Source organism: Ixodes scapularis, unplaced genomic scaffold, assembly GCF_016920785.2.
Source record: "Ixodes scapularis isolate PalLabHiFi unplaced genomic scaffold, ASM1692078v2 PGA_scaffold8__174_contigs__length_109621045, whole genome shotgun sequence".
Classification (NCBI taxonomy): Eukaryota; Metazoa; Arthropoda; class Arachnida; order Ixodida; family Ixodidae; genus Ixodes; species Ixodes scapularis.
In genome coordinates, this window is record NW_024609883.1 from 54,507,320 (window position 1) to 54,523,938 (window position 16,619).

The 16,619-nt window shown below is 48.3% G+C and overlaps 2 protein-coding genes across 3 annotated transcripts in view; one reads left to right on the forward strand and one right to left on the reverse strand.

Annotated features, from left to right (window-relative positions):
* The window catches only part of LOC115322051 (synapsin), a 110,379-nt gene extending 102,587 nt beyond the window's left edge, over positions 1–7,792 (forward strand). The window contains exons 6-8 of the mRNA XM_029982384.4: positions 2,602–2,720; positions 5,062–5,140; positions 6,557–7,792. Of these exons, the coding sequence (XP_029838244.3) occupies positions 2,602–2,720; positions 5,062–5,140; positions 6,557–6,811 (453 nt within the window). The 3' untranslated portion in view covers positions 6,812–7,792. The remainder of the gene's footprint in view (positions 1–2,601; positions 2,721–5,061; positions 5,141–6,556) is intronic.
* On the reverse strand, positions 7,778–15,736 carry LOC8052477 (PITH domain-containing protein CG6153). 2 transcript variants are annotated; one of them, XM_040215510.2, is made up of 7 exons: positions 15,630–15,736; positions 15,320–15,557; positions 12,204–12,247; positions 12,070–12,147; positions 10,250–10,354; positions 10,069–10,177; positions 7,778–7,902 (listed from the first exon to the last, which is right to left on the reverse strand). In XM_040215510.2, exons 2-7 carry the CDS (start codon positions 15,515–15,517, stop codon positions 7,801–7,803), a joined length of 636 nt encoding a protein of 211 aa, XP_040071444.1. In that variant the 5' UTR covers positions 15,518–15,557; positions 15,630–15,736; the 3' UTR covers positions 7,778–7,800. The 2 variants fall into 2 exon arrangements, with proteins under 2 accessions (XP_040071444.1, XP_040071445.1); XM_040215511.2 differs by having other exon boundaries at positions 15,320–15,555; positions 15,627–15,736.
* Positions 15,737–16,619: the final 883 nt, after the last annotated feature.

Sequence of the window (16,619 nt, forward strand, 5' to 3'; positions counted from 1 at the left end):
GTGCACATATCTTTCTTCTGGTGTGCGGTCGCGGTTGCAGTGGCACAGTTATGCCGATGTGTGCGATGTTCGGCTGCCGAAGCAGACGCAAGTCCTCTGCACAGCAGAGTAACCCAGAGCCAAATGTAGGGCTGCACCGATGGTTGATGGTGATAACGGGACAGTGTGAGCTTACAAAGCTGCTGTCCGAGAAACGCCGAAGCCTCTGGCTTGCCCGCATACATCGGAAGTGTCCGTGTCTGCGGTCGCCACTTCATTGCCAGTAAGAAATACGTTGCCCAACTGCACGTGGATTGCTGGATGCTTCTGTTCGCACCCTGTGCGCATTGCCATAGCGGCCGAGGCAGTGTTTGGTGTCTGGTAGCGTCACGCTGCATGGACATACTTTACCTTTCTTGCAGCTTTTCTATAATTGTGTAGTGTTTGTAGCAGACTTGTGTCTATAGTTTTGCGGCATCAGCGCCGAGTTTACCCAGCTAAAATGTTGCATATTGTAATGCGCCAAGTACGGGCACATCTCTTCGTTTGCAGGCAAACCTTCGGCTCTCATAAAGACGCTGGTTTTATTGTCTGTCAACTCGCCTCGCTCTGTTCGACAATACGCTTCAATGGGAGACGCATCGCTGTCAGGCTCTTCACCCATCCACTCATGAAATAGTTATGGGCATCCTGGGCCTTGAGGGCCTTCATCTGTTGCAGCAACACATAGTTCGGCGGCAAAACCAAGTAGTTAATTATGTCCAGGTGTGTCATGGCTGGCTGCACATCCGCATCTGGAGTGGTGTCTGTGCCGACGCATAGTGTGTGCGGATTGACGCCGTCGCACATCTTCACTTTAGACGAAGCAAAGTAGCAATCGAGTGGCACACATGCGGCGGCGGCAGCGTTCACGTCTGCTTCTCTGTGCCTGACAATGGCGGCCGGGAGTAGAGGAAGTGACGTCACGTGAGAACTATATATACTAAGGGGTTGTAGATCTCACAACAGAAGCGATTAATATACTCCCTCTCATCCTACGATGGACTAAAACCCAATGCTACAGGCCACTGGGTCCAATCACGAGCCTGTTAGAAACCACATGGTATATTTGCTCCGTCGTACGTATCAGTGCGCCAAGACGCGTCATGTGGAGGAGTTTTTCGTCTGCTATTCAAGCCCTCTGGGCGGCTCCTTCTGCTTGCTGCTACTGAAGACTACTGAAGCGATTAAATACCATCTAAAAGCAATGTGGCGAAAAGAACCCGGGATCAGAAACAGAGGCCATTAAGAAATGAAGACGATTCGGATTGAAAGTTCGATAACGGGAGCGTATGTACGGACCACGTGCGGAAAGAAGATACGGGTCCAAGTACATTTTACGTACACAAAGATTGGATTGGATTGTTATGGCCAAGGCGAAACAACTTTACGCCACTGTTGTCTGCACACCCTTCATTTCTCCAAACAGTTGACATGTTTATTAAATATGGTCATGAATGTTTATGAAACTAAATATCATGTACCTTTACTTCACCAATATAAAATAGCGGTCTATCACACCAGAGAACCATATGCGTACGATTAGTGTTCTTCGTAGTTTGCGTAGCGAATTTCTATTGCGCACTCCTTTGCAATGCGGATGCAAGCTTTTCTGAAGTAGTGCTCTGCCTGCCAGCCTTCAGGTTTTAGTCCATCGTAGGGTGAGACGGAGTATAGTTTTACTGCTTGTTTTGATTGAGACATTTAAATTGCCGTTTTCTGTCCCTCGATGAAAACTGTAGTTTCAAAACTGCCAAACCAAAAAGTGGAAAAAGAAAATATCAACCTGATTTAGCATTAAAATGGTCCCAATTTGATTCTGGTAGCCGTCACTGAACTATAGTATGTTTTTTAGTTTGGCATGCTCCCAGCGATGGCATATTCAACCATGACTCTAGCAATGAAGTGCAGTCTTTTGGTAGAGCTGGTTTTTCATTGTGTTATGTTGGTTTTTCCAATATTCCCATCTTATTGGAGACTGGAATTATACAGACCAAGTTCATTGCACTTTCTGCATCTACGTGAAATTATTGACTTTTCTCCTTGATCATTTTCAGTAGACAACAGGACTGTCTGACGTGTAAATGACTTCTGGAAATTTCTTTCATTAACGGCCTTTTGAAAAAACTGCACATGCCATTTTTTCCAACACACAAGTGGCATTTTTTCTCCAAAAGTTTTGTCAGTGTGTCGGATACAACAGCGCAATTCATACAGATTTTTTTTCATGTGTAGACCTTAACTGTGCAAGATGTAGGCCATATCTACATTTACGACAATGAAGGAATGGCAGAGCACCCTGTGAGGACCTGCTCTTTTAATGGTCCGAATATGGTGCTATTTGCAGTGTCCCATTAATCATGTACAAAAAAGTGTGACTTACCGAGTTTTTTGTGAAAAGGGCCGTTTATGGGGTGGTGTCATTTACACAAAGGTGCGACTTATAGACCGGAGAATACGGTAACTGCACATTCTTGCTCTCTACAAGTTGCTTTTTCTCAGACCCATCATCATGGGTGTTTGGGAAAGCAGTTGCTGCTTTCCAAATGAGTTAATTTGTGGTGTGGTTACCTTCTCCTGCAGGCCAATGACTCTGCTATGCAGCTCCTGGGAGAGACGCAGGAGGAAGACCGTCGCCTCATCGCAGAGCTGGTCCTGCAGCGCATGCAACAGTACTGCAGGCCCCCCGGCACCGCACCTCCGTAAGCGCTTCCTTCCTGGCCCTCTGTCCGTTTTTCATAAGTCGGGGTTCATAAGGGAATGTAGTTGAGGATCGAGGTTGTGGCTGAATGCAAGGAGAATAAGTACATCTCTACTCATATGCTGGCAACCCTGGACGGACAGACATTATTGTAATAAAGATGGGGAAACGAGATTCGGCTATCATGAAACACAGGGCACTATGGAACTATAATAGATATGAAGTTGTTAGGGGTGTATGGAAGGGAGTCATGGTGCCAGGACTGTCATTTGGGAATGCGGTATTGTGTATGAGGTCAGAAATTCAGGCAGGTTTAGAGATACAGCAAAGGAGTGTGGGTAGGTTGGCATTGGGGGCACATGGGAATACACCAAATGAGGGAGTACAGGGGGATACGGGTTGGGCATCTTTTGAGAGTAGAGAAGCGATCAGTAAAGTAAAATTTGAACAAAGACTAGCTGAAATTGAGGATACACGGTGGGCAGCGAAAGTGTACAAGTATCTATATATGAAAAGTCTAAACACTAGGTGGACAAACCGAACCCGCAAGTTGAGATTTAAATACATTCAACGAGATGGAGCCGATCAGAGCATAACAGTAGAAAAGGGAGTAAAGGAAACAGAGAGGAAATTGTGGGAAGAGAGAATGCAGGGGAAATCAGCTTTAGCAATATACAGGGCACAAAAACAAGAAATAAAGAAGGAACAGCTGTATGATAATTCAGTGGGGAGCTCTTTGCTGTTTGAGGCTAGAACGGGGGTGCTGCGAACGAAAACGTATAGGGCTAAATTTCAGGAAGTAGACACTCTGTGTGACGTATGCAACCGCGAAAGGGAAACTATAGAACATGTAATTTTAAGGTGCACGGGGCTTCGTCCCACCCTCTTGGGGGGGATGACTACGGATTTGGAGGGGGCGCTGGGTTTTCCGGACATGAATGGACGAATGGATAGGGAAAGAATTGCGGTAACTAAGAGGAGATTGGAAGATTGGTGGAAGAGATTTAGGGAAGGATAAAAAACAAATACATATAAAAATAGGCAATAAATTCAATTTAAAAGAGAGGGGGGACTGTTATAACAAAATTCATACAAAAAAAAAAAAAAATAGAAGGGATGACGAAATGTTAGGCTAGGTGGCGCAAGCTGCCGCCCGTTACAAAGGGTATAGCCATTACCATCCATCCATCCATCCAGTGGACATGCATAGTGCTAGACTTTTGTGCTGCCAAGTCTTATCGAGGCTTTTTGGGCATGGGAAAACGAGTGCAGTCACCGGTATCGAAAGCCTTGCAGTCTTCTTTTGTCCGGCACGTGTACCATGTACACCCTTTTACCGTCGAGAATTACAAGGCGTGGAGTTGGGCGTTGGATGATCGAGGTGGAACAAACGGCGCGAAAGACGGCAGACAAGTAGAACCATGCACGCACAGTACTCTGTGCGCGTGCTTCTACTTGTCTTCTGTCCTTCGCGCCATTTCTTCCACTTCGATACGTTGATAACTATGTCGCTGAAAGGGTGGGTTTTTGTGAAAAATCAAAGTCCCGTAATTTGGAATGCAATTTCCTGGTGGAGTAAACTGCGTAGAAACAGTACAATCTCATTGGAGGTTCCAGTCTTCCTGCTTGTGCATTAAGCCCCCAGATGGCAAATTCTTGTACTCCCTGCGACTGTGCAGGAGTGTGTAAGTGAGTGAGTATGAGCGAGACAGAGATGGATCTCTCTTTCTCTCTGAACGGCTCCATTTGATGTGTAGAAAAGTGGCGGAGCGCATCGAGCAATCCAGAGGAGTTTGCCGCGCTGATCACCCGCGGAGAACTTTGGTCCGTAGTCACTCGCAGCATTTCAGTTTTGATATTTGCGTTAGCATCCTCATTGCAGTCCCAACAGCGATTGCAGATTGCACTAGCGGTACTTGACGACCGAAAGTAGTCGGGACGCAGAGGGATGCAGTGCCGTCGATCAAAATGCACAAAAAGTACACAGCTCACTTGAGGGTATGCTCACTCTCCCGTGGAAAGGGTATGTCAAGTTTTTTGCCTCACGAGCTTAGGCTGTTCGTGCTGTACGCGGAGCTGGCCAAACGTCGGAGAGGTGGGTGGGCGAGTGGCAGGGAGAAGGGCTAGAACAACGCCGTAGCGGTGGCGGCCTCTCAGCGCCGCCGCCGGCGAGCAGAGCATCTTTGTTTGCTGCACTGTGTATCCTTTTGCGCCATCCCTACACTGCTGAGACCAGATGCTCAGAGTTCGGAATCTGCGAGCACTTGTTAGCTGCTAGTGGAATGGGCCACATCCTGCACCTTAATTTGTTCCGAGCCTCATCTGGAGCGCTTTTCCCGCAGGAAGCAGCCCACTGCCCCCACCGTGCCCCCCAGGGCCCCCGAGGAGCACCCTCCGCAGGAGCAGAACGTGCCCCCACAGGTAAGCGGGACCCCACTCACGTCAAGTCCCTCCTCGGTCAACGTTATTGGTATACTCTGTTTGCTCCCATACTTTTAATGGATTATTGTTTTCTCCCCCCCCCCCTCCCCCCCCCCCCCCCTTCTAAGTTTTGTTTTGTTGAGTTACTTTTACAGAGCACAGACGGTGCAGGAAGCTAACCCCCCAAGTCGGTGACAGAAAGCGTCCCAAGTGGCTCGTTAAAACTCCTCGTTCCACCACTCGACTGCTGGTGCTGTGTTGCTTTGCAACCAGGTTTTGTGCCCTAGTCGGCTGCCAAGTGACCTCCTGCCGGAACCTTCTCATTCCATTGGAAGTCTTGATTAAGAAACGGAGGCTTGTTTTTCTGCCTTTCACAAGGAAATGGCGGAAGAGATTGAGCTCGAATCGCGCGGCGAGTTAACTAGACATTGTGACGACGAGCAGATGGGGCGTGCAAACTTCCGCAATTGGTGGCCCCGAAGACAAAAAGGAAACGAGGATAAACTAATTTTGTATAGTTGCGCCATTGAATTCAATGAGCGTTAACTTTCATTACCTCCACACCAACTCCAATCACAGGACTATGTAGTACACTGGTCGCTAAAACTCCAAAGTGCACCCATGTATTGTCTTTATAGCTACAGTAAAACCTCGTTATAACAAAGTTGAAGGAGCGGTCGTAATTATTTCGTTATAACCATTAGTTTGTTATAGCCAATGTCCATTTCTTCCCACTATTAGCAAGCAAGGGGAATTATGATTGCTTTGTTATATCCATTAGTTTGTTATATCCCGTTTTGTTATAACGAGGTTTTACTGTATTAGCATTCACATAAAACTAAGCTACTCCGCTCTCACCAGCAATGCTGGGCAGAAAAATGCTTTTATCCTTTCTCTAGCAACCTCATGTGGGGAGCCGAGGGTTGTGTCAAGCCGCTCTATCAGCTTTCTTCCTCAACCTCCCCTTCCATTTTCAAAATAAATATGGAAGTGTATAGCAGCCTGGCATTATCAAAATGTCCCACTTTGCACATTTCTGATTAGGAAGGTGCACATTGTGCGTGCTCCATTCAATGTGTTCCTAGCACGAGTGCACTCGCTTCCACGATGCAGCAGCAGGACACTCAGCACCAGTTCACCCTCACAGCTAGTAAGTACATCTGAACTGTGGAAAGAGCGAAAGAAAAATGCTGCGCTTCATGAACGGTCATTGTCCAAGGTTCCCCCTTGAATAGCTCTCCTGAGGTAACCTGCACCACCTAGAGCTGCTCACTCCATCCTGGTTTGATTTTTGTATTTTCCGTTGGGAATGCACGGCACCCATTCCTCACCTTGGTTCGTTCAGCTCCACCTTCCTCAGTTCCGCATTGCCAACGCGGTCGCCGTCGTCGTGACCGAGCGTCTTCCGTGCCGCAGTCTGTGGGCGGTCCCCCGTCGGGTCCGCCCCCGGGCCCGCCCCCGCAGCCTCGCGGGCCGATGCCCACGGACCCACAGCGCCTGCAGAGGGGCTCCTCCGGGGCCGGCAACCCCCCGCCACCCCCGCAGAGACCACAGGGGGGCCCGGCTTCCCTGTTCCGGCGAGAGAGCCAGTCGAGCGAAAAATCCGAGGACCCCGACGACACCATGAGAAATCTGCGCAAGACGTTCGCTGGTATCTTCGGCGACATGTAGGTGGGGCCACACGCCCCCGCCCGTCGGCCCCGCCCCCACTGGCTGCACCCCTGCGGGGGTAGAGCCGGGGGGCGGGGCTGGAGGTCGCGGCGGGCGTAGCCCCGACTCCCGTCTGCCTCGGGATTGACGTCTCCGAGAGGGATCTCGAGCACTGCCCCCTCTTCCTTCCCAGCCGCCCTTTCCCGTAGGGAGGGGATCTGTCCCCGTGGGAGGTCTCCCTCCCTCGTCGAAGGCGTAGCCTTTGTCTTCGGAAGTTGCTCCACCCCTAGAAGAAAACAATCTCTCTCAAATGTCGGCTGCGCCTCAGGAGGACACATCCCTCCCACTGGGACTGGCTCCGCCCCCAAGGGTGGGGCTTCCCCTCCCATGGGCACCGGCTCTGCCCACGGATGCAGAGCCTTCCCTCCCCTCGGGAAACGGGACCCCGCCCCCGATCCCTCCCTCGAAGCCTCAACCCCCCGCAAACCCGGTTTTCCCCGGATTACAACGACAACGTCCCACCCCACCAACACCACCACCGCCACCACTACCGCCGCCGCTGCGTGGCCCTCGTCGCAGCCACTGCCAGACCCGAGCATCGGGTTGCCACGACGCACCACCTTCCCCCACAACCTCCCTGCGAGCGGCGAGGCCGCGCAAGACGCCGCCTGGTCGCTACTCCCCGGCTGTCCCGGGAAGGCCGACGTACCTCGTGCCCCGCTTGCGGCCCTCCATGGTGCTTCACCTAGCAATCGGTCGCGGTGCCACCCTTCTCTCGTGCGTCTCGTGTCTGTGTCTAGGCCGCCCACCCCCCCGTTCCTGTCCGGCCTGCGCCGCCGACGGTGGGCTCGTGTAGATAGCTCTCTGCCCTCCCTCGGTCGTCTGAATGTTGTCGTAGGCGAAGGGCCCTTCTTGCCGGCCCAGCGTGTCACCGTCGTTTGCATGTGAGGAGTGTTCCCGCAGTACCCAATAAAGAATGCACGTGCGCCAGTCTCCCTTCTTTTACTGCCTCAGTGGACGGTCTTGGAGAGGGCCTCGAAGTCCTTCACCTTGTGGTCGGCCGGGTTCGGCGCCAGTTCGTAGCTGCAGATGGGGATCTCCTGGCGACGAGCCTGGCGGGACGGAGAAGTCGTGTCGGGGGGCATGCTTTTATGTTTTTGTGCCAAACCGTTGAGGCTGGCTCGGTTTTCTGAGTGCCACAAGCCTGCAACGCCGTACGTGACTCATCTCGAGTCTTGTGCGCGCAAGTAGCTCCGACGGCATTGCGGAAGCTGAGTCGGCCCCGGTAATGAAATCAAAAAGTTGGAATCGATATAGGTTGACCGCCATATACATAGGTACAATCTACATCTAGCGACACTAATTCGATCACTGAGAAACTTCTGCCAGCTCCTTAAGATGAAGACTTGGGCGAGTTGGCTATTCATGACTTAAAGGTAACAACGCAAAAGATACCTAACTCACACACTAAGACCACACGCACACTGTGAAAAAAGAACCTCTCGCGTTGCACTGACTATCGACTCTTGTTTGAATTTTTGTCTTGCTCCTTTTCACCGACAAAAAAAAAAGAGAAAGAAAAATTTTTTTATCACACTTCGTTGTTCTCTTTCTGCTGCTAAGTAAGACAACTGTTATTCTGCATGGTACTTCGTTCTCTTCTAAACAATTTTAAAGTCTAATGCACCTGTCACCTTAGAATAGAGTCCAGCTATAACTCCTCAAAAAGTGATAGAGAAGGATTGCTAACATATGTCTCACTCTGTCTCATGATACTTGCTGCTTTGATGACTTTTCTTGTGAGTGGGTCATAATTCTTGCTGATTACGGAGCAGTTTCAGAAGTTCGCCGAGCATCCGCAGTTGCAGCAGTGAGTGCCTCGAAGTTATGAGTCGGCTGCCGAGACGTTGTTGTTATATTCTTTTAGTCTGTTGTTGACATATCTTCCTGTTTGACTTACATAAAGTTTGCCACACAAAGGGGGGAAGAAATAAACCACTCCTTCTGAGCCAGGGATGTACGGGGTTTTATGCCTTTTTTTTTTGTGCGGCTTATATTGGTTTTTGGTGCAGCGTTATTGTTTTTACATAAACCTGAGAGCGGGGGACCGAAGAGACAAAATCAATATTTACTAAGTTACCAGTCTTCTTGAGGTTATGGGATATGCAGCGAATGTCGGGTATAACTGCCGGCCTTTGGTTTTTGTTTCTGTCTCGTGATTTGCGAGGTTACGTTTCACCTCTTTTGATTTGTTTAGGGGGTCCAGTGGCTGAGGTTGACAGGCGTGATGGTAACCCGTTTTCTGTATCATGGACACTTGCACTGCAAAGCTTACTTGGACTGGATAAAGGCAGGACTTGAAAATAGAGTTTTTGAAGCACCGGTTCACTACGCCCCTTTTTTACCGAATTAGAATGAACCGAACCGTAATCAAGAAGTGTCTTTTAACCCCCAGGTTCATATGACCAACATACAAGGCAGGGCAAAAGAAACAGTCTAAGGTCCACAGGCTCATATGACCAACATACAAGGCAGGGCAAAAGAAACAGTCTAAGGTCCAGAAATCTTCCGGGGGGACACTACCCAGAAAAAACAATTTCTGCAAAAACAGTTGATTTTGAAAAATGTCATATTTACATCTCCCAACATCTAGAGAGTATTCCCAGAAAGTTTCATTAGATTTCACTGCATAGTTAATTTTTATAAATTATTTTCGGTACGAAAGGTAGAGGTAGGAGCACTTTGAACGTGTTTTTCTTTGTTCCACTTTTCGGCATAAATTTCACCTTAGGAAAACTATCGTTTTGTTATTACGTAACTTGGATTCATTTTTATGAGTTTTCCTGGGGTGAAATTTTAAGGGGAAGATAGCTATGAGCTTGTATTTTTTTATTTTTGTAATTTTTTTTATGTTTAAGAACTAAAATTTTGGACAAAGGATGGAAATCTAAAACACTATTTGTGGTTATGTGGCTTTTTGTCATGAAAGATGGTACGATATAGAAATATAGCTCTATAGCTATCTGCTCTGAACTCTCCTAAAGCAATATAACACATGAAAAGGACAAATTTATAAGTACTTTCAAAACGATAGTTTTTCTACGTAGACATGCCCACTTTCATTTTTGAACATTTGCATTTTTTTTTTTTTTTTTTGTACTTTACTTAGGTAACGAAATTCGGCAGAAATGTTCTCAACAGAAACAAGCCCAGTAAATATCATTTAAATTAGACAACTGGTTCAAACAGTCACTTTTTTGGGTAGTGTCCATAGCTACCTCGGAGAACTCTCCCTTGAGGCCCACGTAGTAGATCCTCGTGGAGTCCGCGCCAAAGTTGCTCGGGAAGTGGAGCGACAGGTGCTGGACGCTGGAGAACTTGACTATCCTGGTGTTTGGGAGGCGAGCGGCGCCGCCTGGTTTCGGGGCACCGGGGCAATTGTAACGAGTTGTCACTCACTTGACTGGGTACTCCAGCGTGCCCGTGTTGTCCGGGTGCAGCTCAAACTCCTGCTCCGGCTCCGCGCGGGCGTCGTCAAACGTCATCCGGGGCCGGTTCTTGAACCTGGGGTGGCAGCAGTCTAGTAACGAATATAGGTAGGTGCAAGGGCCCGCTAGCCTGCAGCCTCCTTTACTGTTTGCTGCGTGTCCGAACTGCGTGTCCGAACCCCGAAGCTTCATTTTTGTTATAAGTGCTTGGATAGGGTATGTATGTAAGAAGAAATATTTAACCGCAATATTTACGCTGCAAGATATATTTGGAGTTAGGGGCGATTCCACAACAAGCTGCTGTTTTGAGGCGTCGAACTCGAAATGGAAGTTAATTTTGGGGTCGCCTCCAACTCAAAACATGCTTAGTGGCATAAATATTGTACTAAACCGACCTTTATTTCTAAGAAAAATTTATTATATAACTTTTACATGCACTACTTAAACACAAAAGGAAAAAGTTTTGGAAAGTTTAGTGTTCCTTAAAGTCTGCCACTGGAACTGGCTGATGATCCAAATAATGCATAGCCTGGTGGGTGTGAAATAGAGAGCAAAGAATAAAGTTAAGAGAAGTTGAGCAGAGTGCATAATTTGGCCAGTTGCTTCATATCTCAGATTGAAAAACTGTGTTGTCTGCAATCAGTCAATAGTTCAATTGCCAATTCAATGAAAACTACTCTTAACAAGTGTAATCAGCTTGTATCAGGTCAATGGGCATCTGTTTCTTATGATACATGCCAGGTGACGCTCACCCACAGTCAAGTAGGTTATGTGTGCAGGTGAAACAACCTCCCCCATCACTCTCCGTAAGCTTTTGAGAGAGACCCCCCCCCCCCCCCCCCCCCAAATGACTAGAGACTAGGCACCAGGGTTGAATTTTGACTAAAAAGCACACAAAAGGCGACGACAAAGCAGAGAATAAACACGACAGACAAGCGCTCGCTCGCAACTGGCAGTTTAATCAAACTTCAAAGGTCACATAAAAAAAGAAAAACTTTTACAATTCCCTGTAATGCCGAATTAGAGCTCGGCTGTTAGGGAGGAGAAGGGGTGGGTATGTCCCTCCCTCTCCCCCTCCTCCCTTCCTCCTCCCTCTCTCGTCACTCAAGACCCGTGTGACGTCACTTGTGAAGGTCGTGACCATTGTGACGTCACTCAAGACATCATTATGGGAAACGTCCCACCATGCAACGTGCGGTTACGCCGACGCCGCTGAAGCCGGAATCGGGCGCCTAAGAGCTGCACTCTAAAAAGAGAGGTTCTCTCCCCCACCCTCCCTCCTTTTGTTCATGTGCAGAACAATTCATCCCAGCTTTAAAACTAAAAGGCCCAGTGCTCTTGGCCTTTTAGTTTTGACAATTCCCTCCCATCATCTTTTTGACGCACTATGGCAATCCGACGTAGGGCGCATGAAGAGGTCGCCCTAAACAGAAGGAGCAGTTCATATTTTTTTAGCATTTTACAATTTCAGAAAGAAGAGAGCAGGACAATAACAAAGCAGAATCGGCTTTGTGAAGTGCTCGCTTTGTTTCCGTTGCGTTCTGAGCTCGCATTGGCAAGAGAAGGAATCGAGCCACTTTGAGGATCTGTTGAGCGTAAGGGTGGACCCCACAATTCCCCGCGCACGGTGCAATGTGGGGTCGACTAGAGGCCGAGCGGGATTCTCCGGAAAGGGCCTACTGGGTGGCACGAGTGACACTCATGATCAGTAGCCGAGAAGTTGAAATGTGCTAAACAGACTGGCTGGAGGCACGTTCCCGGCACCGAAGTGCCGACCAGCAGTCGACTCACATTCGGATCTTGGACGGGTGGGAGCCAGACTCCCCGCCCATGACCAGGATGGACTTGAGCTTGATGTTGCCGGTGAAGCTGCGAGGGGGCTGGGTCAAGCGGGCCCGGCGGGGGCCAGAATGGCTGCTACGCACGGGATGTTGAAGAGGAGCTCCTCGTCCGCGTCGCTGTCCACAAACTGCACCGCAGAGGAAATTTGGAAAGTCACCAACTTGTCTCAAAATTGGTTTAAAGGCTGACCTACAGAGACAGAGTCGTCTCCCGAGGCAGATAACCGGTTCCCAGTTTCCTTCTCTCCATTACCCTTGCATCCTTCTCTCCCTCAAACAAAAGGGAGGAATTGAGAGAGTTTTCCCTTTTTTGCTTGCTGGTCGGCCTTAAACACTATTAGAATTAGCCTCAAAGGAGCGAGCTGCACGCCAGCAACAAACAAAAGAAGTGATGTTTACTACAATAGGTCTGGTGAGCCCTGCACAAGTTCCTCGAAAATTAAATGTTGCTGGCCGAGATGAAACTAGAAGCTTCTTTAAACGCATTAGTAGACACATGTGAACTACTAACAACCCAAATTACAAGTCACAATCATTTTTTTCTTTTTTTTCGGAAGCTATTAAAATTTAAGTTTCGTCCAAATGGCTCTACTAGCCACACTGAAAATGTGTGGCGTGAGTTGCCAGGGTGTCTAGCGACCGGGAAAACCGGGAATTGTCAGGGAAATTTTAATTACCGGGAAAAATCTGGGAATAGTCAGGGATATTGTCAAAAAGCGAACCCAGTCAGAGAAAATGAGCCAGAAACGAGTGCTCCGAGCAAAGACTTGCGGACTTGGGGACAGAAAAATAGGCAATAAATTCTGCTTAGAGCGAAGCGTGGGCTCTGTCTGCTCACCCGATGTAGAGTGTGCTACCCGATGCAAAGGGAACAGCCGGCAAATCCAGTCCAAGCCTTGGATTGGATTGGATTGAGGGCGCGACACTAGGCTTGATCCAATTAGAGCTACTAGATTTAGTAACAAATGGGAAAGCCACAGACTCCAATCCAATCCAAGCATTAAGCCAAAAGTATCTGAAACTGTGCATCTGGTGGCCATGCGCCATGCTGCCATTCGGTTATTGAGGTGTGTGATTGAACGTTGTGTTTTCATCGTGTCTTCGGATATGGCCTCTTCACTGACAATGTCGGCGGCAAGAAAGTGCTTGTTTAATCCAGACTGGACGAACCCATGATATTTCGTAATATGCAAATTGCATTATGCCCGTGCAAAATGATGCTCACAGTGCTCAATACTCAATGCCTTGTGTTGTAGTGGTCTTATATATTTAACCGCCTCTGCAGTGGTCAGGGAATTTCATCTGAAATTGTCAGGGAAAACCTGGAAAAGTCGGGGAACTGTCTCATCTTAAAAGGGAGTTTTAAGATGAGACAGTTGTTGAGGAAGCATGAAAAAGCTCCCAAACTTGCCACGTGCATGCATAACGCAGAGAAAAGCTGTGCACTGTATACTATAGCCACAATCTATGACAGAGAAGAGCACGGAGACAAACGCCCCTTGAATTGATTCGTATTACTTTGTAAGCCAATCACTTCCCTTCATTTCCTTGACAATGCTGATGCTGCAGGTTATCTTGGTTTTTAAATGGGGCTACAAGTGCGGTTGGCAACACCGAGGGAAGCCGGGTTCTTGCAGCTATCTTCCTTCTCTTTACCCACTCCGGTTTAAGCCGCAACGTTGCGCTGATAACTGCTTTTGTCAGGGGCATTTTCCATAGGACGAGGTGACAATTCAACTATCAGTTACAATGCTCGGTGCGCCCTCGTTGTCAGCCCGACAGGCTCAACGAACCGTCAAGACTGGTGGACAGTCTTTGCCACTGCCGATGGTACCTCTTAGTTTGCTGCTTGTCCCTGACTCAAGTTACGTTACCAGATTGCAACGGCACGAGCGTTTCTTTGCAGTGGTTTATGGCTGCTATGTGAAAATGATTTAGTCTTTGTGGTATGCTGCATGAGATGATCGGGTGACACCACTGCCATGCTACGTCACTGAGCTCATTTTGCTTCTCTGCTGAATTTAAATTCAAGATGCCCCAAAATGACGCTTTCAAAGCGGTATTTATTCATCCGCAAAATGTGGCCCTCTTGCCAAGTCCCATTGTCACAATTGATTGCACAGTAATTCAGGTAAGCATTGATTGTATTGTCTTGCCACTGTCTCACATGAAGGCACCATCTGCTAAGTTACAGTGGTGTCCTGCCGTCGCCCTCGACGACATGAGGTGGAAAATATATGGTCTGTTTTGCCGTAGCAGGCCACCTTGCGATGACATTTCGCTCCTTCCGCTTGCGCCTGAAACCAGTATTGCTGTTCTCGCAATGTCGCTTGGCAAACAACGCACTACTCTCTCAAAAGCAGGGTGGCAGATTTACGCCTATATGTGAAGCATTTATTGGGTTCTTAACCGTTCCGAGGTAGGTTGGGTGTTTCTGCATAAAACCCAATAAATAAACACACAAGAAAAGAAGGCGAGAGTGAGAAGAATGAGCAGATAACTCAAAAGTTAGTGATCTGTATGACTTCACACACTCAAACAAAGGTCAAGCTCTAGTACAGATATCTGCTTTTGCTTTCTTGGTTTGGTTGTTCATAAAGTGAGCATCACGTATCGGAAGAAAATTGTGTTCGATAGGGAGGCAAAAGCACGCTTTACTTCCATCAAGGGCTGCAACAGAATTGGTGGCAACACTCCTGTAACAGATATACGGGAAGACCTGCAGTGTACTCTGTAAAGGTGTAATGTAGAGCCAAAGGGACGTAGAACAGTTATACAACTGTTATTAGCTGTTCATCGGGGCTCCCAGAAGATGGAGCACTCTACAAGTCGCCGATAAAGCCGCCGACAGCCACTTGATACTTGCCCGAGATCTTCACCGCCAGCGACTATTTTCCAGCTGTTATATCTGGACTGTGGCTCAAATAATTTGAAATCATTGCTGCTTAGGAATACTAAATAAATCAAGTGAAAGATAGGGTCAAGATTGCTTCTCTACCCTGACCAAAGATAATTTCGAAGGCACAGCGCACGGACGGGACGCAAGATTTGCCACCTTACACAGACGTTGTGTTTCACCGCCATTCAATTTACGGGAATCTCGCTGCTGTGGATTTAAAGGCGGCTATCATCTACCGACGAGACGCCATGTCGACGAAACGACCGACGAAGCGAAAGGAACGTGCGCGGTGGTGTGTCACCTTGTCAAGTTCGAGCCTTAGCTCCCAGGGCTTGAAGACGAGCTTGCCGCTGCCCTCGACTTCCTCGTTGAGGCATTGCACATTGTCCAGGTCGATCTTGGAGTAGAGCGAGTACTGGATGCCCAAGTCGGGGCCCTGCGAATGTTGGTGGCCGTGGCCACACGAGTCGTGCCCGTGGTCGCCGTGGTCGTGCGGCATCGTCCACCGGTCCACCCAATGCCTATTTGAGAAATCGGCTGAAAGCAGCATAGGGTCACAGTAAAAACAGAGTGCGATTCCAACTCCGGGAAACAGCGGCTTATGGTACCTTTTTTTTTGCAGCGAGCCGAGGGTTTTCAAAGAATAACGCGAACGCCAACGAGGTAAACAAACACGCAAACCAGCACGGGCTGTATTCCAAAACTCGCTCGGGGGGTAAGCCGGCAGGGGGGTAAAGGTGGGTGAGGAGGAGTGGCAAATCCCGTGCGCCGACATCCTGGGTCCCGAGTGAACGATCGCAAAAGAGAGCGACAGAACACGAGAGAAAGAAAGCAACGTTGCCATGGTAAACACGGAGAGTGAAAACTCTCAGCAATATAAACAGTGATAATTTAACGTTGTAAACTAAATTCTGAGCTATTCTAACGCTTATAAAAAGCAATAAAGTCATTACGCTGCATTAACTTCCCTTCTGTCGAAATCTCGGAAATCTGGTGGTTGCGCAGTTTCGTATTCCTCAACCGCGCCAACCGCGCCCAGCCGCGCCCCACCAGCGAAGCCGGGTATATGGTTTAGTTTAGCGTTAACGCGAGGCCGTACATCTGCGCGCTATGCAAAAAGAAACCTTCGAAAAGAACGCGAGTATCTTTCCACCGGTAAGTTCGTGGATTGTTGAAGTTCACGAAACTGCTCTGATGATGTAACCGTGTTTGGGACCCAGAGGGTCTGCCTGCATGGTGCGCCGCTTGCGGCAGCCAGAATGTATGGGAAAATGGCGGACCTTTTCCTCTAGATTTAGTATATGATCTCTATGTAAGCCGGTAAGCTGGGTAAGCATCCTATTACGTCAACGTGTTGTACCACGTGACAATGCAAGCGGATCCAACGTTACTATAAACGTTGAGCGGATCTGCACTGTGCTTTTCAGTACTGCTTTGACGTTTTGACTTCAGGCGAATCGAGTATTTTTACAGGAGATTATTTGCCAGTTTCTTATTCGTCATGTTCTAAGTATTTGACAACGTTAGTATTTGACAAAACTAACGTTGGACCAAACTAAGGTTAAATATGACGTCACAATAAGGTTTTCGACCACAAAACG

Coding starts and splice junctions, on each gene's coding strand:
- LOC8052477 (XM_040215510.2), bottom strand. CDS start 15,517: ATGCCGCACGACCACGGCGACCACGGGCACGACTCGTGTGGCCACGGC. Junction 10,355..12,069: donor CACCCGTCCAAGATCCGAAT/GTGAGTCGACTG, acceptor CTGCCACCCCAG/GTTCAAGAACCGGCCCCGGA. Junction 10,178..10,249: donor ACGCTGGAGTACCCAGTCAA/GTGAGTGACAAC, acceptor CCCAAACACCAG/GATAGTCAAGTTCTCCAGCG.